The sequence below is a fragment of the Schistocerca cancellata genome, chromosome 1 (genome assembly GCF_023864275.1).
Source record: "Schistocerca cancellata isolate TAMUIC-IGC-003103 chromosome 1, iqSchCanc2.1, whole genome shotgun sequence".
In the NCBI taxonomy this organism is placed as follows: domain Eukaryota; kingdom Metazoa; phylum Arthropoda; class Insecta; order Orthoptera; family Acrididae; genus Schistocerca; species Schistocerca cancellata.
The window spans coordinates 210,569,507-210,595,774 of NC_064626.1; the positions used below are offsets into that span (position 1 = coordinate 210,569,507).

At 37.4% G+C, this 26,268-nt stretch overlaps 1 protein-coding gene across 3 annotated transcripts in view; it reads right to left on the reverse strand.

The window, feature by feature from the left end:
* LOC126169153 (cytoplasmic dynein 2 intermediate chain 1) overlaps positions 1-26,268 on the reverse strand; it is a 164,823-nt gene that overhangs the window by 95,611 nt on the left and 42,944 nt on the right. For all 3 annotated transcript variants that reach the window (XM_049920620.1, XM_049920618.1, XM_049920619.1), the window contains 2 exons: positions 8,532-8,642; positions 403-603 (listed from right to left, as the gene is read on the reverse strand). In XM_049920620.1, the coding sequence (XP_049776577.1) occupies positions 403-603; positions 8,532-8,642 (312 nt within the window). The remainder of the gene's footprint in view (positions 1-402; positions 604-8,531; positions 8,643-26,268) is intronic.

Consider the following 26,268-nt stretch of genomic DNA (forward strand, 5'->3'; position numbering starts at 1 on the left):
GGAGAAATATCATCGCGCAGCTGCTTTCTTACCTTGTGCAACAGAATTAATGTATATGCTAGCTCAGAATCTAGACTCTCAAACTCTAGTTCATAGTGTACTTGTGATTCACACACACACACACACACACACACACACACAGACACAGACACAGACACAGACGCACACACACACACACACACACACACACACACACACACACAAAAAGGAAGAAGAGAGATTTCTACATTATCTTTTTGTCAAAATAGCTTAACAGCTTTCTTTACTGAAATAGGTTATCTGCATTAAAAAGGCAGTCTTACACTTAGTGTGGAGCTGCATATGTCAATTAAGACATAGACTAGGAACAATGTAGATAGATAAAATTACACATACAATGAAAACAAATCTACATTACCTAACCTGATCTTTCCCTTGGTGAGCAGTCAATAATATGGTGGCCTGTCCTGGCGGAAATCGAATAAGTGTGACAGGTATATTTTTCAAACAGTCCACTGATTCTACATTCAGTGACACAAATCCATCACTGAAAGGTAACTTTGTTTTATTTTTCCACTTTTCATTTTTCTGCAGTAATGATTCTTCCAGTAATATTAAAACAGCCTGTAAATGATAAGTTAAAAATAACATTTTGTATGAGTAAAATTCCACTTCTAAAAACAATGCAGTAGATACAGAATTCCACGAATATTCTCCATAAGAACTTTTATTTGCAATATAACAGCAGACATACATAAAACCAAATAATAACAGTAATAATAGCTTTCATGAGCAAATATCCCTTCACTGGGAAATAAGAAAGGAAAGGTATTTAGCGATTATGAAGCAAGTGATTCAGGACTTTGGCTAAAAACATAAAAGATAACAGAGCAGGGCAGGACATGAATGGCGTATTTGGTGGTGGTGAGGGAGGGGGTGGAGGGAAGAAGACCTACCAGATAATACCCAAAAATGAACCTGAGAAGTTAGAAGTAACAGGGAGAAGGTTTTATTTTTCAGTTTTTCATCTTAATAAATGGCTGCTCTGCCTCGATAACTAATATGAGCTGAATGTTAAATATTCATTTTTTAAGCATAATGTACAAGGCACACGCACATTTCCTACTAGCTGACTCAGCAGCACTTACTACTCAACATTTTTTCTCTTGAGGTAAGTTAAAAACTATGGCACTACATTAACAATTACTAACTCACCACTTCAAATAACCCACCACATAATAGTACAAATGAATCAAAATGTATGTGGAGATAAGAGATACATGAAGGATAGACTGTAATATGAGGGGTAGTCATAAAATTTTAATCACCACCTACAAAAAAATAAAGTTACATGATTAATTTTTTGTTTATTTATTGGTACATGTTTGCAAATATGGTAAACACTGAAAAAATCAGGTCACAGTATGGTAGCATATCACTAGAGGAGCCAAAACAAACTAGTGCACCCTACTGATCTGTGTTTCATACATGCATACAATAGTGAGCTAATCCTGGAAGTCAATATTTTTTGTTTCAAATATGTAGCTGTACCTCAGATACCCATTAAATTCTCAATCAGACTTGTGTTTGAAATACTGTTGTGATATAAGCATAACAATAAATGATTACTATCTTATGACAAGAGATAAAATGTTAACAGGTACAGATATTGTCATATTAGTCTGATACCCAAGTGCATACCCAGGACCTGCAGCTTTATTCAACCTGTAATTGTATTGATAAGCTTGTATGTTTTTTGGCACAGAATGTGAGTTTGGTCTTCAAAATTTTTTTCTAGGGAAGTATGTTGTGCTGGTTCCTGTCAGTACAACAATACATATTGACAATATTAAGAAAAGGATAGATTGCTCTCACCATATAGCGGAGATGCTGAGTTGCAAATAGGCACAACAAAAAGACTGTCAAACAAGTTGCCTTTTGCCTAACAAGGCCTTCATAGAAATTGGACAAAAAACACACACATGTAAACACAACTCACACACACATGACCACAGTCTCTGGATGCCGAGGCCATTCCACAATGACTAAATGATAATAGTCTTACATACATAATGCTTATGTAAAGACTGGTGAACTTGTTTGTCGAAATTGTTTGAGATATTCACTGATACAGTAAAGTCACTTTTGCAAACTTATCAGCAGCGCTGAAAGATTAATCCAACACACTGATGTAAATTCACATTTAAAATTTTCTAATTATTTCTAATTATTTTCAAATTTGGGAAGTTAGTTAAAACTTTGGTCCAAGAGTACTATACTCACATTTGCACCAAAGCCAGAGCTTTTAATTCAAAGTGGAGATCACTGTTATTTGTGGTCAGTTAATTTTGTAGCCCGCAGAGATGAACAAAGTATCTTAGAGAAAAAAATTATTGCAAAGCAGTATTAAATATTCCCAAGTGCTTAAATAATTTGCAATGTCAAGTTCTTATATATGCTCTACAAAACAATTCTAATCACTCTTTCTACAGGGCAATGAAGAAAGCAAGAGAAAAGTTCTCTCAGAAAATAATTGCAAAAAAATATAAGTGAAATAAGCTGCCTTAATGACCCCCTTCTTAGAAATATGAGAATGCTGTATTATACAAACAACAGCACAGCCAAATGAACCAAAGTTTATTATTGTTCTACATACAAGGGAAAAACATTTGAGAATGTAGACACAAACACAGAAACAATCCAGGTACTCATACAAGCAGTTGCTGAAAGTAAGTATGAACACAATTCGAGAGCGAGTACCTTCTGCATTGTGCCTACAAATAGGAAGGCTCTGGTAGACAGCACATTGGATGCTGTACCATGTGCCCAAATAATGTGGCTGACCACAGGTGGCCTCTATTGGCTGACCTGTGCCGATGTCACTGGCAGAATATTCGAAGTGTAGTGTGCTGGTGGCCTGGTGCTGTGGTACGTACCCAAAAATTATGTGCAGGGTTATAGTAAAAGCATTCTTAGAACAAAATCAGCAGTGTTCCTCAGTTAAGTTGCAATCTACATGATGGTGACTCTGTGTAGATGCTGGTAACTCTTCAACACCGTAAACTGTTCTGGATATTTATGGTATGATTATTTTCCGTTTCCTGAGAGTGAGACAGGATTTCTGCTTGTGTAACTTACTGCATCTGGTAAATCTCCCCAATCCAAACTCTACCTGTCCTCCTAAACTTCACCAGTCCTTTTCCTTGACCTCTCTTTCTTCCCCTAAACTCTTGTGCCGGATGAAGGAGCCATTGGCTCCAAAAGTTTGCGAACTGTAATACCTTTTATATGTGCATTCTGCTGCCGCTACTTGGTAAATAGATTTTTATCTGTTTGATTACATTATATTTAAGAAATTTATAATTCATGTTTTTATATTCTGTATTGTCTATTTTATATGACAATAAACTGCTTGGCCTCATTCAATATGTTAAAGTGTAATATATGTAATGAGCACTGGCTATAATTCTAAATTGCTTTATGGTAAAAAATTTAATATCTTCTCTAAGAAACTTATAAGTTATGTAGGAATATACATCATTTAATTCTCATGGATACAATTTTCAAAACAGCACATTCCTTGCAACTGCTGATAACAGCTAACATGCTTTAACCGTAATGAATATTTTTTTTTACATTGGATTATCCATATAGCTACTGGTAACATCTATTTGTATAATCCAATGGGAGGTAATGAGATGTAGGAAGGAGGGATAGCTCCACTTTAGTCCTTAAATACACAATTGTTTTTTTTTCTTCTCTTTACAGTTTACATACAGTAAATATACAACAGTTACTTGAAATATACAATTTCTTATTCAAGCTGGGATTTCCAATTCTTAAATATTTGTGATGTAATTTCTCAATTATTAATGGAAATAATGTAGTTAGCTCACCTTGGAATACATTATTTAAAGAAATATTATTGATTTAATATACATGCAAACAATGTGAAGGTGAAATTTTCAATGAGCAAAAAATTATTTATTTCTAGACTGGTGGAACTCTTTTGAGGGCCCTTATTCTCCTCCTTTCATTGAAAACAATCAATTATTGATAAAATTATTTAAGATAAATAAAAAATCTACTTACTAAGTGGCGGAAGAACACACACATAAAAGACTGTTGTGATTGGCAAGTGAGTGGCTCCATCTTAAGGCAGAAGGGTTGAAGGGGAAGGAAGAAAGGTGAAGGAAAAATACTGGAAAGGTCTATGGAAAGGGGTAGATTTTGGGAAAGTCACCCAGAACCACAGGTCAGGGCAGACTCTTTTCTTTCCCCTTTTTTTCTTCTCATCCCGTACGGTAAGTTCAGTGTGACTTTCTACCCCTTTTCCTAGACCTCTCCTGTCCTTTTACTTCACCTTTCTTTCTCCCCCTTGAACCCTTCTGCCTGAAGAAAGAGCCACTGGCTCCGAAAGCTTGCCAATCACAACAGTCTTTTATGTGTGTGTTTTGTCACCGCTTGGTGAGTAGATTTTTTATCTATCCAATAAATAATCTATCTAAAAACAAAAATGATGTGACTTACCAAACGAAAGTGCTGGCAGGTCGATAGACACACAAACACACACACAAAATTCAAGCTTTCACAACCAACGGTTGCTTCGTCAGGAAAGAGGGAAGGAGAGGGAAAGACGAAAGGATGTGGGTTTTAAGGGAGAGGGTAAGGAGTCATTCCAATCCCGTGAGCGGAAAGACTTTCCATTCGTGAAATCTTCTCGGGTGATCAGCCGAGTAAAGGCGTCGTCTTCTCGCAAAGTTTCGAAGGGTTTCGTACCCATCATCTTCAAGCTTCCGGGATTGGAATGACTCCTTACCCTCTCCCTTAAAACCCACATCCTTTCGTCTTTCTCTCTCCTTCCCTCTTTCCTGACTTTTGTCTTGACTTGAATTTTGTGTGTATGTTTGTGTTTGTTTGTGTGTCTATCGACCTACCAGCACTTTCGTTTGGTAAGTCACATCATCTTTGTTTTTAGATATATTTTTCCCATGTGGAATGTTTCCCTCTATTATATTCATACAATTAAATAATCTTTTTAACTTAAGTTTTACTTTCCCCAAAAACTTCATATTTCAAAATTTTCTGTTCTAGAATATTTTTATCTTAAATTGTGATTGTTTCGAGAATTCAGTATCATGGTTTTGTAGTACTAATTTTTAAGATTGCAAAACTTCCTACTTTCATTTGAATAACTTGTTGGTTTGTTCATTATTCAAATTTAAAAAAATTCACTTCCTTGAGATTTTACTGGCATACTTTTTAAATCTCCCCCTTTTTTTTGTTAAAAATGGTACCAATACAGTGACACTTTCTTAATTATACAGCTATTACTTAAACAAAATTATATCACTGTCTATTGTGTCTTTGTTTCTTTTGATTTCCTTATTTTTCTGTTATTTGTTAATATGTCACAAGTGTTTATTTTACCATTATGTGATTCTAGAATTTGTATGTCTCTAAGTAAGTGTTTGACGTAGAAAACAGCCAAAATGCCAGATTCAGTTTTTTAGCTAGTCGATGACTAGTTTTGGGTAAACTGATCCCATTTTCAAGTTGTTCTGTGAGATAGAAAAATTGAGTGCATATTACAGGCTAAAGAGCATATCATATAATGATATACATACCAAACAAACAGAATAGTATATTTAGTAATAGCATGCAAACCGTGTTAAGACTGAACATACACATACACTCCTGGAAATGGAAAAAAGAACACATTGACACCGGTGTGTCAGACCCATCATACTTGCTCCGGACACTGCGAGAGGGCTGTACAAGCAATGATCACACGCATGGCGCAGCGGACACACCAGGAACCGCGGTGTTGGCCGTCGAATGGCGCTAGCTGCGCAGCATTTGTGCACCGCCGCCGTCAGTGTCAGCCAGTTTGCCGTGGCACACGGAGCTCCATCGCAGTCTTTAACACTGGTAGCATGCCGCGACAGCGTGGACGTGAACCGTATGTGCAGTTGATGGACTTTGAGCGAGGGCGTATAGTGGGCATGCGGGAGGCCGGGTGGATGTACCGCCGAATTGCTCAACACGTGGGGCGTGAGGTCTCCACAGTACATCGATGTTGTCACCAGTTGTCGGCGGAAGGTGCACGTGCCCGTCGACCTGGGACCGGACCGCAGCGACGCACGGATGCACGCCAAGACCGTAGGATCCTACGCAGTGCCGTAGGGGACCACACCGCCACTTCCCAGCAAATTAGGGACACTGTTGCTCCTGGGGTATCGGCGAGGACCATTCGCAACCATCTCCATGAAGCTGGGCTACGGTCCCGCACACCGTTAGGCCGTCTTCCGCTCACGCCCCAACATCGTGCAGCCCGCCTCCACTGGTGTCGCGACAGGCGTGAATGGAAGGACAAATGGAGACGTGTCATCTTCAGCGATGAGAGTCGTTTCTGCCTTGGTGCCAATGATGGTCGTATGCGTGTTTGGCGCCGTGCAGGTGAGCGCCACAATCAGGACTGCATACGACCGAGGCACACAGGGCCAACACCCGGCATCATGGTGTGGGGAGCGATCTCCTACACTGGCCGTACACCACTGGTGATCGTCGAGGGGACACTGAATAGTGCACGGTACATCCAAACCGTCATCGAACCCATCGTTCTACCATTCCTAGACTGGCAAGGGAACTTGCTGTTCCAACAGGACAATGCACGTCCGCATGTATCCCGTGCCACCCAACATGCTCTAGAAGGTGTAAGTCAACTACCCTGGCCAGCAAGATCTCCAGATCTGTCCCCCATTGAGCATGTTTGGGACTGGATGAAGCGTCGTCTCACGCGGTCTGCACGTCCAGCACGAACGCTGGTCCAACTGAGGCGCCAGGTGGAAATGGCATGGCAAGCCGTTCCACAGGACTACATCCAGCACATCTACGATCGTCTCCATGGGAGAATAGCAGCCTGCATTGCTGCGAAAGGTGGATATACACTGTACTAGTGCCGACATTGTGCATGCTCTGTTGCCTGTGTCTATGTGCCTGTGGTTCTGTCAGTGTGATCATGTGATGTATCTGACCCCAGGAATGTGTCAATAAAGTTTCCCCTTCCTGGGACAATGAATTCACGGTGTTCTTATTTCAATTTCCAGGAGTGTATATCACAGTCAAGTTTTTCTATGAATGTTGGCAGGACAAACATACGCTGCCACAAGGAAACCTCCTGTATTGGTCACTCGATCAGATAGCAGGGAATTTCTTTATTACAATTCTCAGTCATGGAGGATAAAGCAATTAACACACTAAAAGTACAAGTCAACACCCCATTTAAGCTTTTTAAAATTTTCCAGAAACAACAGGACATTTAAAACTCTATCAATTTTTTTCAAAACCAGCACGAAATTTAAAAGTAGTGAACAGAAAACAACAGAAACACCACTTACAGCATATGGAAACTGTTGCAAACATCATTCATTGTGAACCACAAATAATGTGGAAGTATGACATTGAAAACGCATCACCACATTTTGAATTATGTTACACATGTGAAACACTTACCCAGAAGCAAACCTAATAGACTATGTACCTATAAAAACCTTTTTAATAACACTACATAGGTAAACAGAATTTAAAATGCTATGTTTTCTCTTCCATTGTACCAATGCTATGGCCCATAATGGCCCACGACAACCTGATGCACTAATTTAATCCAACAGTAAAGTACGGAGTCAGATGCTTAAGTGTGTCACACAGAGACTCAGTTAGTCATTTGTTACCTAACAAAAATCTAAACTTCTTTGTGAATCAGGACATGGCAATGAACTTGCAAACAAGCTATGTTTCACGAAATGTGCATTTGGTCAGCTGAGGTCTAGGTTGAACCGTAAATGTGTGGAATTACTAAGTAACAGATGCATACATCATGTTGTTTGTCAGGTAGAACTCTGAGATAAAGTGTAAAATTACTACATTGCCACTTTAAAAATTCTCTGTCAAAACAATCTCAGTTTAGGTGAAGTGTTGACTTGTGATATATTAACTATCTAAATTCCTGAATACAAGCTGTTCATCACAATGTTAAATGTGTTTATAAACATGAGGAGATCAAAACTTAATTTCTGCAGTGTTGTGTTCATTATTTAACAGGTTGTAACAAAAACCATAATTGCATGAGGATTATTCAAAGAAGAATTTCAACAAGAATTCAGAGGCAAAAATCCTTGTTCAGTAATCGTTCAGACTCGACCCACTTTTAACTGATAAGACACAAGACGTATGTCTGTCTTTTGCACAGTTATTTCAAAGAAAAAATAAAAAAATAAAAAGATAGTTTCTTCTTTCTGACTAATAATGCAATAGCGGTATCCGCTATAGAGAACATAAGCTTTACTCAAAAATGTAAGAAGCTATTATCTGATTATTATGCCCCAGTTATCAAAAAATAAACAAAATGCAGTGTCACTATGTGTTTACAGTTCTATTAATGCTCCTGAAAACTTGAACAAACATGTGCCGCATACTATCAGATGATACTCTTTTTTTTTTTTTTTTTTTTTTTTTTTTTTTTTTTTTTAAATCTAATGAAGTTTACTAACCTTCCCAGCTGACTGCAAGAAATGAGATAATCTCACAGTATCAACCTTTATGAATGACTTCCACACATCAGCATTCTCTTCTACTTCATCACCACCAACACCTCTGCTTTCCTGTAACAACCATTATAAATAAAAATATATAAGTACCTTACCTAATTATGTATTACTTTGTAGGCATAACTTAAAAAGTAGCTTTCAAAATGCATAACAAAGAGATATTTTGTTTCAAATTTGTAGTAGATGACAGCCTAAATTTCCAGTAGAAAAATAAAATAGCTCTTATGGCATTGATTTCAAACATTTCAAACATACAATATGAATGTCTTTCTTTTATTTTTAATTTGAGGATATAAATTTATTCTGATTGGAGCTACAAATACATCAGTATCTGCTGCAGCAATATGTTTACCACCAATACATTATAGTCTTAATAGATTTGTTCATTACAAAGAAACTTTTAAGAAAATGCAAACAATTCAATTTAGAAAAGTACTATATATGCAAGTTTTATAACACCCAACCACAAAAGAATATGTTCATTAAAATAACAATTTCTCTGAACTTTCAAAATTAGATTAAAAATGAAATTTTAGATAAGAAATCCACAGCTTAGACTTTCATTTTAGCAACATTATTTTAGCAATGTTTCAATTGTGCTTGTTTCCTAATACCCTTGTTCTTCAGATATCAAATGTTCCAGCAATTTTCCAACTCCACTTAAATTAGAAAGCAGTATTTATCCTCATTTTTAGACTAATTAAACTGAGTTCTCAGGAGGGGGTTAACACAGCTTACGAGGAACCCCTTGAGTGCAAAGACATAAGTTCAGTCTTTAGTAAGACTCATTTGAAAGTGTAGTATTAACAATTATGACAAAAAATATTACTGTTAATGAGTCACTATGTGCCTAAGGAGGGCGACAGAAAATAAGTGTCTGAAAGGTGCAGAGATGATCCTTTCATGGGATGCCAGTATTACACTTCGCAAAATGGACATTGTCGACAATCAAGGAATGTTCAACGCAAACCATTTACTTTAACCATGAACACTGAATGAGAAATGAAATGCCACAGTGATCACGACGGTTTGCACCATCAAGATTGAAGGTGAACTTCTTGGGAGTTACAAACCATGCAGGACATTCAGCTAGGTTTCCATTCTAAAAGAATGCATATGGAATCACATTGATGTAACTGGGTAATGAGAACTGATAGTATGTGACAGCATGCAACCAAATTCGAAACAGTCTTTCATGGAGTTTATCATGAAACTGGCTATCCTCAAGGTGCAGCTGCTGATAGTGCAATATATGTTATAGGCACAGATAAAACAAACATCCAGAGACTGAATCTGTCCAGGTGTTCAAGTGGTATGAATTACAATATCACACACTTTCCAGGAGGGATAGTTTGCTCTAAATGAGTATGATATTTACATGCAGACCAGGAATTGAGCAAAAGTAAGTTATTTTGACCAGCCATTGGATAAAAGCTGTGCTCATACCATAGTTGTAGTTCTCTAATGCCCATTTTACTACTCTTGCTTGCTGTGACGTAAATATTCCCTACTAATCTTACAAGATCATGCACACAAGAAAGAATCGTAAGGGGCAGAGCACCTCCAACTTCTCATAGCACAATAAATAAATTTCCAGACCATTTACTATCCACATTAAAGTCAAATTTGTTAAGGCACTGATGTCAGTTGATCTCGATACAACTCTTGGTAGGTCTAAACTTCCAGGGTTCTTTCACATGCATTTCCTCTTCAAATCATGATTGGTCGGAGATGAAAACAAATGATGGGATAAGTGTGTTTATTTTGTCTACAAATTTTCAGGCTGATTCCACAGTTTGCTGTGGATCATCAAGTTGACACTTTGTTTCAAATTTCGTTATTTTATGTCTTCTGCAGCACTGTTAAAAGTTATGCAACAATAAAGATGATACAAGTATGAAGTGTGTATTTTCAGATATTGCACCAAGAGAGAGAAACTTCTGCTCTCAACTGAAAGAAATCCCAATTACAACACAACAGAAAGATATTACTAGAAATAAGTTCTTGGTGTTAAGCTTTTGTAATCAGAATAGTTTTGCTGGATAAACAGAATTAAAGAAAACTGGTCATTCCAGGTGAAATAAACAAACAAAAGTAAATAAATTCCTTGATGATTGAGAATTATGTAATTTTTCATCATTTTAGTCTGTCTGTAAAAAATTTTCAAGTTTACAAAATTGTGTGTTTTGTGTCATGTTCTGAAATCTTAAAATGATCATATTTCAAAAACTATTTGACTTAGGGACCTGAATTTTAAAAATTTATTCAGTTTTTTATAAGCTTTCAAAATATGTGCTATTTCACCACACTTGTAAAAATGCTAAATTTTCCCAAAACAAGAATTTTAAAATTCTTGGAGTTCAAAATTGGAAATATTTTTGTTGAAAATATCTATGTCAGTCATACACTATTTGTTAATGAGTGTTCCAAACATCATTATGGTATTTCAATGGGAACTCATATTCTTTATTTTACTGTAATTCGCTTTGCCAACTGTACTGCAACCAAATATGTTGAAAATTATGTGCCACCCAACAAATACTCCATGTGTCACAAACGAATGTGATTATTGTCCTAATGCATGGTGTTTCATAGATGGCTCAATTTCCACAATTGAGGAGGAAGTGACAGAAAATGTAACTTACAAGAGTGGATTACCATTGACCACTGCATGTTTTAAACTGTACTCAAATCAATAGAGGAATTTGAGCAAGATTTTGTACACAACTACGAAGGCATGCTGAAAAACAATGCCTCTGAATTTTTTATATGAATACTCTTAAGGCTTTTTACATAAAAAACATTATTAACATTCTACATCTTTATTCTTCATGTCTTCAAATTTATTTCTCAACATAGTCAACCTGACGATGAATACATCTCTCCCAACAACAGACCAGTTTTTTGACACCATCACTTCAGAATGTCTGACTTTGTTGACAGACCCAAAATCTCACCTCTGCTTGTCCGGCTTCATCACTATTAAAGTGAAGTCCTGGAAGGTCTTATTTGAGTTTCTGAAACAGATGAAAATTGGATGGGCCAGGTCGGGACAGCATGGAGGATGATCAATGACAGGGAACCCAAGGCACTGAATTGTTACGCATGTTGCAGACTCGTGTGTGGTCTGGCATTGTCATGCTGAAGGAAAGAGTGCTCCATGACAAACACTTTAAATCTGAAACTCAATTACAGCATGTTGTTTCTCACACACAGACCTTAATTGCATTACACAACACCAAACTTTATCCTTCTTGTCTACATACGTATTTCTCAACATAATCAATCCCACAATGAACATATGTCTCTCAATGAGAGACCAGTATATAATGGGTATATAAAATACAATGTAATATATGTAAGAAATTGGAAGACATTACTTTTCAGCATGCTCTCATAACACATCTAAAATTATATGACTCTGTTATAAAACAACAACCTGCTTTTTCTTTTGACACGAAAACTTCACTACTGCAAAATGAGGGTATTACTGTATGTGATTTTGCCTATTATTATTCCTTTGTGCTTCAGAATAAAGCCCAAGGATTCATTTGGAATAATTTCCTGGCCACAGTATGTGCATTCACCAAAATTATGAAAAAATATTCTTACTAATTAAAGTTTTGTTTTTATTTCAGACAGTTTAAAAATAAAATTCAATCGTAAGTTTCTATATGAAAGCATGGTGTCTGTCCCTTTGGACATGCCCGATGCAGCTGACATCAGCAATCCCTTCCCTTTCCTTTCCTTTCTCCAACTCCCCCCCTCCCCACCACCGCCCCCTCCACCTTCAGTTTACATAAAATATATTTTTATTATGCTTTACCAGTTTTGAGAAATTAATTTGTCATCTTCAGAAGCCTATACAATAGTGATATTATACATCTTTAGACCTTGGCTGTACATTTATGAGAAGCAAAATAAGTATATTACAGAAACTTAATTAATATCAGTTTAGGAGATGTCAATATCTTCTTCACAGAAGCATACTGCCATGATATGTCCAAGAATGAACATACTGTGTGTGAGTACTGTAAACACAGATTGACAATTTTCGGTGACTGAATTACATCTGTGTGTGTCATGCTGTTGTGCTAGCAGCAAAGAGCATATATAAATGCATATAAAATATAACAAATGTATATAAAGAAGTTACGTGTAATACCTCTTAAAAAGCATGGCACATAGTTCCAATATATAAAAGGAATGGGCTGATTTTTCATTTTTTAAAAGAGATTCTATGCAAATTGATAATTCAACAGATGAAATAGAAAATCATCTAATTTACAGGAAACCTGCAACATCATTAATGCCTCTTCTTCTTACCCCTTTAAGCACAAGTTGGCATTCTTTCATGCCATGATAGACTGTATTGTTGAGGTGCCCTTAACCCCTACTTCTATTGCTACAGAACTCAACAATTTATAGTATATAGCAGCCTTGTTCAGAAACTTTATAAGAACAAAAGCAACAAGAATTTAAAACCCTCTAGGCTCAATAAAAATGGCCTTACTGTTAAGAAATACACTAAAATCCCATTTCTACATGACTTTGCTTATTACATAGTTAATTTGTTTAAAAAATATGACATCTTCATGTTCTTTACCACCAATAATGAAACCTCCAACTGACAAATATCTCAAATTTGGATTATATAAAATACAATGTAATATACATCCAAGTTTTTATATATAACAGAGAGGGAGGGTATTTAAGAGCCACTTGCATGAGCAATAGCAATTGCTCAGCAAAGATAGTGACAATTCATATCAGCCACCTCTTGTGGAACATCTCAAACATCCACCACCCTTTGGATGTAGCTGACAAGGGCTACAAAATAAACATTTTATAAAAATCTGAACTGTATAAATATTCCCACTTAAATTCAAAAGATTTATTGAATGATCAACTTGCATTAAAAAACAGACAGTATTTTTAAAACGTAGCACCACTTGTTGAATGTGAAAACCAGCCACTTTCTTTTATATATTGGAACTATGTGCCACATTCTTTTAAGATGCATTTCTTCATATACCTTAGTTGTACTTTTTATATGCTTATGCGCTAGCACGAAAACTTGATATTTACATAGGTGTGATTCAGTTACTGTAAATTTCAGTATGTGTCTACAATAATCACAAAAAATATGTACATTTTTTGGACATATCATGGCTCTGTACTTCTATGAGGAAGAGATTGACAACTGCTAAACCAACAGTAAGTAAGTCTCTGTAATAAACTTCTTATAATTCATATAAATGTATAGCCAAGGTCTAAGGATGTATAATATCCCTAATTTTGTACACTTCTGAAGGTGACAAATTAATTAGTTGAAACCAGTAAAGTGTAATAAAAATATAACTGACAATTGAATTTTATTCTGAAATATACACTACAGTTGCTGAAAGTTACATCCATCAATAAAATAATTATCTCAGACAGTTAAATGGACAATGAAGTTCTTGTATACATGTTGTAAAAAAGTTTACAGACTTTATGAAACTTTATTTTCATCACAACATGGGAGTAAACCATCATTACTTCACTTATGACTCAGGAGCACAATATAAGAGTTGGAAAAAAAATTCTAATTTATTTCTTCATTTTGAAGAAGTTAGGCATTTTTATGTTACTTCACACAGAAATGGAGAGTGTGATGGTGTTGGCAGAACAGTAAAATCTAGTCTGAGAAATCCTATGAGTAATTAAATATTATCTCCCTCCCAACTGAGTAGGATATAACAAATATCCCATCAGTCACTTTTTTTATATGTGGCAAATGATCAGCAGAAGAAAGAATTTTTCAAAAAGATTTTATAAAGCCATGTCAATCACTTGGACTCAGAAGTATCACATATTACTTCCTACGAACAAAGCCAAAATTAAAGCAACATTTGTTTCTGATTTTAAGGATTCTGATGTTCATTAACTTCAAATGGGTCCAGATGCAAGTGGCATGCCTTTTAAACAGATTACAGAATTTGTTGCTTGCATATATGGCAACAAATGGTTGATGTCCTGCGTGCTATGAAGAGACAAAGAAGGAGAAGGAGAGCTCTTTATTTATGCATCCTTGTGGATCAGCTCTTTCTTTTCCCAACCCAACAATATCAGATAAATTGACTTCCAGAAAATTCATCCTTTGTAAATTAAATTGCACAACTGCTACTGGAAGAAAATAGATACCATCAGAGAAAGAGATGCAAAAAGTATCACAGATTATATTGGAAAATTATGTGTTGTTATATCAATAATCTCTTATTACCACTTGAGTGCGCTAGGATCTATTTGTATGACTTAAAAAAGATTGCAATATACAGAGAGTGCCAACGAGTCATCAGGTGCATTTTTTCTCATGTTTCTGCAGATATCTTGTTTTTGCACTGTGCAGCTGGGATCATCCCAAACAAATAGTATGCATCATTTCTTCAATGCGGTTCCCAGTGTCAACAGAAAGCATTGGTTTGTTTCTCATTAAAAGAAGAAGAAGAATATTTTTAAAGCAGAATTTTACAATACCATTCAATAGAGCAGTTCCAGATTAGTGTAGTTCAATATTCGTTGTATTGATGTATTAACAGGGACAGTGAAACATGAAGAACAAACAGTACTCCAGCAGCAACAGCACTGCCCTGGCCCGCACTGACAGCTACCACCTAGCATCCAGTGCTACAAAGTCACTGCTGGATGGATGTTAATTCTTCATGTTTTACTATCCCCTTTAATACAGACCAATGAAATGAATATTGGACTAGACTAATTTGGGAGCATGCTATTGAATAGGCAAGTAAAACTCCTGTTTGAAAATAAATTTGTTTATGTTGCCATTATGTGTCACATGAAAGACATGAGCAGTAACTGTTTAGGCTGGCTCCAGCTACATAGTGCAAAAACGAAATTGCAAATATCTGCTGAGAAACTAGAGAAAAGATGCCTGGGGACTCTTAGGAGAGACACCTGGCATAATCTTAGACTCTAATAGTTCTGCAACTAGATCACCATAGTGTTTTCCTGTTGAAGATTAGTAGAAAGTTTCTCAAGTTTCTCGCTGTAAGGTACCCACATAACATGTCAAATAGTAAACAACTACACCAACATTAATTAATAGTATTAATATTAATGTAAATTAAAGGTACAATTAAGCTGAGGATGTGTTATTCAGATATATGGTAAAATATTTTCTCAATTACTATAGGAAGATCAACTCTGAATTTACAGTTAAATGTATTATTCTAATAATGTAATAAAAAATAACAATGATTTGACAGTCTTATTTGGTTCTGATTTAAGGTTTCTATTACACCATAGTAAGCCCAAAGTGCTACAGACTAAATGTCAAATGCTGCATTTTACAGGAAAATGAAATTTATTTTAATTTGTTCCTGCTGGACTACCATCATGAAATGTGGCACTCACCTGAACACACAATTTATTGCCAACATATATTTTCTTAAGAAGTTTAAAAATTAAAAAAAGAAAGAAATTGTCTTGTGAAAATTGAGCAGTATAGTCAAGTAGTCCATATTTTTAATACTTATAATAAGCAATAAAACGCTGCAAATTTTAGGGCTGTAAGACAAATAGGTTTTGCGATATTGTTATTTTAAATTTTCAAAAATTTCACAATTTCGAAAGCTTTACAAATTAATAACTCACAACCAAAATGACAAATAATTTAATTTGGGATTTTTTATAGAAACACATGATCAAAAAACTTGTAAGAAGAGAGGTATGGAACTTAGATAAAGGAGAAGATATGAGGAGTCTGTAATATTTACTATGGCTATAAATTTTTATTGTCTGTGTCCTAGTGGCCAACAACAGCTTTTATCAATATTTCTTTTTGTTTACATAACATGACAAAGGTGGTATATGATAAAGTTTATGAACCTTTAGTAGCTCTCAAATTATTTCTTGATTCTTACTCTCTGGTTCTGGGATGCATCTGTTACTGAAGAGTCACAAAACCTTCATCATTATCTTTTTGAAATTTTTATTTCATGGATGAAGCCTAATACACTTACAAAAGTTGAACAATATGAACATCATAATGGCATCTTGCATGGGGTGTCTGTAGATGGGAGTGCAGCTTATAGGAGCTACAGCGACAGTGGTGGGCATCTTGAAATCTGCCATCGTGGATTTGGGTTATGTGTTTCAAATGGGAAGGGGATCATGTGGCACATCATTTTCAACTGCCTCTGTCTCATGAATACACAGGTGAAACCTGTTTTAAGACATCTTTATTTGTGTAGGAGTGATGTCCTGTTAGGAGGTGATCACTTCTGTTTACTGTTGTGGGTGATACACAATGGCACTTACACAGCAGCAACACATGAAATTGTATTAATAAGTGGTGGAAAAAGTACCAGAGTGATTTTTTTATGATTTCAGTGTCCGATATCCTGAGAGAAACAACATTTCACACATTACAGTATCCAAGTTATTGAACAAATTTCATGCAACAGGTTCTGTGGTGGACCAGCCAACAGTCGACATTCAACAACAGCCACTGATGAGGAGACTGCAATGGCAATTTATGAAAAGTCCACATTGCAGTATGTGCTGGTTCTGGTATCAGTCAGCATTCAATCCTGCATATTGCACACACACCAATAGCATCCAAACAAGTTACATTTGCAACATCGGCTCTCGGAGGATGGCCCTGATGGGCGGGTGCAGTTTGCAGAATGGGCTCTGAATCAGTGTAGGAAGAGACCAGACTTCATATGATAGGTGTTGTTCAGTGACAAAGCTAATTTTTATGTGCAGGGAGAACTAAACAAATAGAATCATCATTACTGGTCAGACACAAACCCCTCGTGGGTGGATCCCTGTCAAGGTGCTGATGGTGAAAAAGTGATGATTTGGTGTGGGATTTTGGACACAAGAACCATGGGCCCATTGTTGATTGATGGAACTTTGAGTTGGGAAAGATATCTTAACATGCTCTTTGATTATGTGCTCCCAACGCTATTGAATCTGCAGGGTGATTTCCCAACCTTCTTCCAAGATGGTGCACCTTCCCACTATGCTACTGAAGTCAGACAGTTTCTGGATGAACAGTCTGGAGGTCACTGGATTGGTAGAGAGGTCCTATTGAATGGCCATCATGGTCCCATGATCTTACACTTCCTGACTTTTATCTGGAGGACATTTGAAATCAATTGTGTATGAGGTAAAAATCAACAATGTAGCTCATTTTTGTCAGCATACTGAGGAGATGTATGCCTTTGCTGACCCACAGATGCTGTGATGTGTGCAACAGGACTGGCAAAAAATACTCTATGTGTCTAGCACAATGGAGGTCATATTGAGCATACGTTGTAATGCCAATTCTGACAAGTGTCCTAAACTTTAACAAGTCATAATTCTTACAAAAGTACAGATATCTTAAAACAGATTTCACATATGTATTCCTGAGAAAGAGGTAATTCAAACTGACGTGCCACATGACCCTCTTCCCATTTGAAACACATAATCCAAGATAGCACATGTCAAGATGGCCGCCACTGTTCCCATAGCTCCTACAGGTTGCGGCCCCATCAACAGACATCTCATACCAGACGCCATTATGATTCCTCACACTGCCTGACTTTTAGAGTGGGTATCTAGGCTTCTGCCTCAAGGCCCATGTGTGGCCCATGTGTGGAGTTGCCAGTTGTTTAGTTTTATGATATGCAGTATGAATGAAAATTATAAAGTATACACAACTTGCTGCAAATGAACTGTGTCTTCCCATACTAACAATAAATAGTACAGCGATTCTGATTACGAAACAGTAATACAAAATAAACAGTACAGAGTGGAGAGGGCAATAGCTGAGTCAAAATATAGATCAATCAATCAAATTAGGTAGAAGTAATATTAGAGAAGATTGCCTCACCTTTGCAGATGATCTGGCAGTTTTAAATAGAGATATTACCGCTGCTCAAAAACAAACTGGAATTCTTAAAGAAGTTGCGGAGAAAGTAGGGCTACAAATATCATTAAAAAATGGAATGTATGACTTGCAACAAACAAGCACCAAAGTTTTTGAACACAAAATATGGGAAAATAAAAAGGTTTTCTCAATTTAAATACTTTGGGGAAATCATACAAGAAAACAGTCTGAAAAAGCTGCAAACAAAGATCGCTGTCAAAAAATAGCAACTGCATTCAGATTAACACAAAATATTTATAATAAAAAATCACTTTCTAAATTCAGTAAACTTAGGCATTACAGCACTGTAATCGAATGTGAATGTCTCTGTGAAGCAGAAACTTTAATCTTAAATAGAAAGAGGAAAACTGAAGAAATTCAAAAAAAGAAAGAAAGATTATTAGGAAAATATTAGGCCCCAAAATTGATGGAGGAACTTATAAGCCGAGAAGTAATAAGGAAATATAAGACTTACTCAGACATACATGGTGATTTGAGAAAATGAAGACTTAAATTTTATGGGCACATTAAAAGAATGGCATCCACTAGGTTGACAAAACAAACAGCAGAATTCTACGAGAACAGAAGTAAGGCCAAAACTGGGCCAATTAAATGGATCACTGTGATTAAGGAGGATCTTAAAGTAGCCAGTATAACCTGGACAAACGTTACAAATAGAAAAACATTCAGACAAAGGATATTTGCTTGTAAAGTTGGTCAGAGGGAAATTAGAAAACGGGCTCGAGCACCGTGGTCTAATGAAAGAAAGGGACTTCATTCTGGAAGGATGAAACAAATATGGACACATAGAAAGGCCAACCATCAAAAGTGATGTTCATGGATTGTACCTTGCGTGGTTCTATTGGGCCCATATGTGAATAACAATAATGACAATAATAAACAGTGGGAATCGATACAACTCTTATACACTTATATTCAATATATCAGGTTACAACAGTTGTATTTAATGATGTCTGAAAATTTAACTGAGGAAACTGGAGAAGTGCTGAACAACTCAGCTGTTTCCAAAATGAATTTTTACCCTACACCAGAGTGTGTGGTGATATGTAACTTCCTGGCAGATCAAAACTACATGCTGGACTGACAAACAAGCCTGGGACCTTTGCCTTTCATGGGAAAGTGCTCTACCAACAGAGCTTCTCAAGCACAGCTCATGACCCGTCATCACAGCTTTACTTCTGTCAGTACCTCATCACCTAGCTTCCAAATTTCTGAGAACTTGCGGGGCTAGCACTCCTGAAAGAAATGATATTGCAGAGACATGGCTTAGCCACAACATGGGGGATTGTTTCCTGAATGAACTTTCACTCTGCAGTGGAGTGTGCGCTGATATGAAGCTTCATGGCAGATTAAAACTGTATGCTGGAATGAGACTTTAAGTTGGGACCTTTGTCTTTCAGAGACAAGTGCTCTACCAACTAAGCTACCCAACCATGACTTATGGACCCATTTCACAGCTTTACTTCATACCAGCACACACTCCACTGCAAAGTGAAGATTCATTCTGGAAAAATCCTTCAGACTGTGGTTAAGCCATGTCTCCGCAATATCCTTTCTTACAGGAATGCTAGTCCTGCAAGTTTCACAGGAGAACTTCTGGGAAGTTTGAAAAGTAGGTTGTCAGAAGTAAAGCTGTGAGGACAGGTCATGAGTCATGCTTGGGGCAGCTCAGTTGATACAGCACATGCACGCAAAATGCAAAAGTCCTGAGTTCGAGCTGCAGTCCAGCACACAGTTTTAAACTGCCAGAAAGTTTCAATTCAGCTAGTTACATTTCTCTGTGTCTGAACCTTAACCATTCCATGAGGAGTATTTGAGTAGCAATTTACTCATAATTGCCCTGGAATCAGTATTTCATAATGCCTACCAAATCATAATTTAGAAGACACTGTAATGCAACATGATGAGGTGTACCATCTCTCCACACTCACACTATCTGATTGTCTTTTGCAACATATATGCAGCTACAGAGTGAATGGTCCATGACCCATTATGGAATTGATAATGCCTCTACTTAGGTTCATAAACTGTAGTTTATTTGTTCTGTGATTGTTTGGTAACAGCTCCCTTTACCAAATACCGGTTTTCCATTACTTTGATTGAAATTCATTTGTTATCCGTTTGTGGATATCCATGAAAATTTTTGCAAGTGTGTGTGTGTGTGGGGGGGGGGGGGGGGGGGGCAGCTAGGCTCTTTAATTGCCATTTTGGATATAAATGAGCTTTCAGTTTCAAGACATGTCATGCCATATGCCATAAGAACTAAATTTTATAGCTGACACTGGATTCTTATTATATTACTGAGAATTATTGTTATTTGCTCATTGTATGAACAAAAACCTTGTATTCCAGATTATGAGGGAGGGGAGGGGTGCCAAGTGCCTCTTCTTGCTTTAGTACATGTCATAGTTCAGAGAGTATTCTGGAATATCTGTTGTGGAGACATAAAGCAACATTAGCATCACAGACTGTTTATTTCATTTTTACACAAGGATTTTGAGTAGTCACTATTATAAATAGCATATTGGTTACCAATATATTTTGTAATAAGTAAGCGAAGCTGCAGTGGCATCAGTGTGCTATTAGTAGGTGTCTTTAACTTCCATGTGATATATTTTTAACAATTCAGTTATGAACAAATGATTAAAAGTAGAAATTTTACAAATTATTTGAATTTAATAGTTGAAACTGAAAGAGAACATCTTGCATAATGATCCGCACCACATGTCTTAATCAAACCTATGAGTTTCAGTTGTAAGCATCTTTGCAACAAAACAAGGATTCAATACACATGATTGAAAAAATTACATTACCCTGCTGCATGCTGTTAGTTACACGTACTAACTTTATGTTACTGTGAAGCACACAATCAGCAATAACATGCAAAATAACAGGAACTGCAGTATTTTTTTTTGTTTTTTGTTTTTGTTAAATATCAGACATGCAATCATTGCAGATCAAAGGAACATATGAAAATTGACAAGGCTTTTGATAAAATAATTGGTCTCAATCTTCATTTCAAACAAAACAATATTGAAGTACCTCCCAGTGGTTGCTGTTACAGTGTAGTCTCCTTCATGAGTAGCTGCAGTAGGCCCTATGGTTTGATGAATGAACATTACATAAGTTCAGCAAGAACAAGACAAATTTCAACTGACATATTTCTGTACAAAACCCAACAATCAGACTATTCTAGACTGTACAAAACAAATTTATGTTGTAGATAGTCCATAGAAAATCCATTTACAATGAATAGCTACATGCAGTCCAAAGCATAAGTGCAATGATTTTATGTGGAGCTGTGGTGCTGGTTTATAGCCCTGTTTAATGTTTGTGAATATGAACACAGACAATTACGTACACAACATACAAGTTATTATATTGATGACAGTGGAAAAAATGTTATTAACTCTTTGTCAACAGCAATACAGCTCACAACAAAATGGATTCATAATTTCATTTTACAATATAGTATTAAGCAAAATGAAATGGGTTGGGGGGGGGGGGGGGTTTGTCGTCCATTAGTATAATGTAACACAATGATGTACAATGCAAGGAATAATCATGCTTACCTAAACAAGCTTAGTTTTCGCCATTCTGTCTGCCATATAACAAATACCAACTAAATAAATTTACAACACTGAAAAATCATATGATTAATAAATTTTCTGGGAGGCTGGAAACCCTGAGCACCTTGTTATGACGTTTGACTAATTACACTCATAAGAAACTTCCTAGCAGAGTAAAACTGTGTGCCACACTGGGACTCGAACTCAGGAACTTTGCCTTTTGCAGGCAAGTGGTAGAGGAGTTACCTGCGAAAGCAAAGGTCCTAAGTTCGATTCTTGGTCCGGCACACAGTTTTCATCTACCAGGAAGTTTTGTATCAGTGCACACTCTGCTGCAGAGTGAAAATTTTACTCTGGGCACACTCATAAGTATTGAATTATAAATAGCAAATTCATTAAGAAACAGTAAGTTGAGGATGGAATAATAACAATATTATGTAAAGGATAGACTGGTGCTCACCACAGGAGGCACTGAGTCACAAACAGGCACAATGAAAAGACTCCTAACATTTAAGCTTTCAGACAAAAATGTCTTTCTTCAGAAATAGAAAACACACATGTACACACGACCACTTTGGTCGGAATGTGACTGCTTTTGATGTGAGCAGCAATCCTGGGTAGTCAGTGAGGTAAGGAGATGTGGGGGAGATGTTGTGCTGGCTGTGAGAGCATGCATGGATGTGTTGAGTACAGGATAGGGCTGCTAGGTGCCGAGTTGGAAAGGTGTACTGGGCAGGGAGAAGTGGTGGAACAAAAAATACAGGGGTAGAGGAGGTGGATAGAGAAGGGAAAAAGACTGTACATGTGCTGGAGGAATAGAATGCATATATGGTGCTGGAGAGTGTGCAGGGAAGGGGAAGGTTGGCGAAGGACAGGGACCAGCAAAGGCTGAGGCTAGGGGGTTTGTAGAAATGAATATTATAGGGAGAGTTTCTACCTCTGTGGTTTATAAAAGCTGATGTTACTAGGAAGGATTCACATGGCACTGACTGTGAAGCAGTCACTCAAGTGAAGCATACTGTGTTGGGCAGCATGTTCAGCAGCTGGATGTTCCAGATGTCTCTTGGTCACAGTTTGGCAGTAGCTATTCGTGTGGATAAACAGCTTATCAGTTGTCATGCCCATATAGAAAGTGCCATAGTGATTGCATCTTATTTTGTAGATCACATTACAGCTTTCACAGGTAGCCCTGCATGTGATAGGGATAGGACATGCTTGAGACAGGACTGGAATAGGTGGTAGTGGGAAGATGAGTCAGGTCTTGTATCTAGATCTACAGCAGGGATATAGGCCATGGGGCAAGGGGTTGGGAGCAGGGGTGGAGTAGGGATGGACAAGGATGGTGCGTAGGTTTGGTGGGTGGTGTAGGTGCACTGTGGGAGCAGTGGGGAGGATAGTGGGTAGGAGATTCTTCATTTCAAGATATGAAAAGAAGTAGTCGAAAACCCAGCAGAGAATGTGATTCAGTTGGTCCAGATATGAGGGGTAGTGAGTCACAAGAGGAGTGCTCCTCTGTGGTCAGACAGTGGACATGTGGGAGGTGGTTGGTGAATGGAGAGACAAGGCATGAGAGATCTGTTTCAGAACAAGGTTGGAAAGGTAATTTCAGCCTGTTTAGGCCTTAGTGAGACCCTTGGCACATTTAGAGAGGGACTGCTCATCACTACAGATGAAGTGACCACAGTTGGCTAGGCTATATGGAAGGGACTTCTTGATATGGAATGGGTGGCAGCTGTTGGAGGTACTGTTGGTGGTTGGTAGCTTTGATGTGAACAGAAGTACTGATGCAACCATCCTTAAGATGGCGGTCAACACCCACGAAGGTGGCTTGTTGGGTTGAGGAGGACCAGGTGAAGTGAATGGGGGAGAAGATGTTTAGGTTTTGGAGGAATTTGGATAGTGTGATCTGACACTCAGTCCAGATCAATGAATCTGTACCAAGTAAGGGGTTTGGGATTCTGGGTGGTAGGAAGAATTCCTCTAAATGGTCCATGAATAGTTTGGCAAAGGATGGTGCCATGTGTGTGCCATTTCTGTGCTATGGATCTGTTTGTAGGCGATATCTACAAAGGAGAAGTTATTGTTAAGAGAGGATGTAGTTGGTCATGGTGACCAGAGAGGAGGTTGTAGCTTTGGAGCCAGTCTGGCATTGGGAAGTGTACTGTTCAATAGCAGCAAGGCCACGGGCATTGGGATGGTAGTGTACGAGGCAGTGGCATTGACAGTGGTGACCAAGATGCCAGGTGATAAAGAAAAAAGAACTATGGAGAGTCTGCAGAGGAAATGTTTGGTGTCTTTGATATAGCAGGGTAAGTTATGGGTAATAGGTTGAAGATGTTAGTCCACAAGAATAGAGATTCTCTCTATGGTGGCACAGTAACTGGTCACAATGGAGCTCCCTGGGTAGTTGGGTTAATGAACTTCATGGAAGGTAAGTGTGGGTGAGTGGTTCGGGTGAGGAGAGAGACAGACTCAGGGAAGATATTCTGGGATGGGACAAAGGGTTTGAGGAGGACAGGAAATAATACTGGATTTCTACCCTGCTATCCCTCCCCCTCCCTGCCCCATGCCTCCTCCTTACCCCCACCATTTACCCCAGACTGTTGCTCTGGTCAGATACAGTCACAGTCCACAGTTGGAGCACAGCAGCCAGAGACAGTGGCCACATATGTGTGGGTTGTGCTTGTATGAATGTATGTGTGTGTTTCTCTATTTCTGAAGAAGAACTTATTTGTCCAAAGGTTTTGATTTGATTTGATTTGGCAAAGGATGGTGCCATGTGTGTGCCATGGACCTGTTTGCAGGTGATATCCACAAAAGAGAAGTTATTGTTAAATGAGAATGTAGTTAGTCATGGTGACCAGAAAGGAGGTTGTAGGTCTGCAGCCAGCCTAACGTTGGGCAGTCTTTTCATTGTGCATGTCTGCAACTCAATGCTTCCTCTATGTGGTGAGCAGCAATCCATCCTTTTCATAATGCAATTGTAACTTCATTAAGATATGAAGCAGTTAAGGACTGAAAAGTTGACAGTGTCAGGTGACTGCCCTTGTACTGGATGTTAGTGTGGTAGTAGAGTGCAGGATAGGAAAGGCACATGAATTAATGGATATGACCACAGTCTTTTTATGGATGCCCATTGCAATGCCCTCTTTATTTTCAAGAGTGTGCAGGCATTGGGCTCTTTGGAAATCACCATGTAAAGAGCGTAACACTGCCAACACAAAGGTTTGCTGTCATGGGCAACAAATAGACCACAGCAGTCACTTCAACAACTGTGGATTGTAAAAGCAAGTAGATGGGTCAGAATACAATAAATGAGCAGTTCAATTCTTCATTGACACATTTCCATGAACAACCAAACATCACAATCATTAGCCAGTCACTCAAGCGATTCAACTATTTATCCAAAAACCAGTTACATAAACATGTAGTTTCATTTCATCTCTGCTGTAAAGATACTTTGATCTCCCTTCATTTTTGGTGTCTTTTTCTTAATGGAACACATTAATTAGGGTGGACACTGATAACATTAACATTATTTAGTGTTACTTATTATTTCTAGAACATCTGTACAGTAATCAAAATGATATTTTTGAGAAATCTACACACAGAATGAAGATCTTTTGTGCAGACAGATGGCACAAGTGAAAAAATTTTAGTAGCGTGTGCTTTAACTGTCTCCTCTGTAATTGCAATGATAATTCTGTTAACTGATAAAAATGTAAAAATAAGTGCAGTAATGTAAATTTATTTTTATTTTCATCTCACTTTCTGAAGCAAAAAAGATTATTGCACTCTTAAACAATGGAAAGTCCAGGATGGAATAACAACAACATGTAAAGCATAGATTGCCACTAACCACATAGATGATGCACTGAGTTGCAGACATGAACAATGAAAAGAATACTAGAAATAAGTTTTCAGACAAATCACTTCCACAGAAGTAGAATCTACACATATCCATGCAACAACAGCTCTTACATACCTGGCTACTGTCTTTGATTTATATACAATTTTGGACACAAAAAGCTTATGTATTTCTGGTGTTCTCTTCATTGTGCCAGTCTGTGACTCAGTGCCTCCTCAATGTGGTGAGTGGCAATCTGTCCTTTCCATATTACTATTTCCCATTCAGTAAATGCAGTATTTAATAGACATATTTAAGACA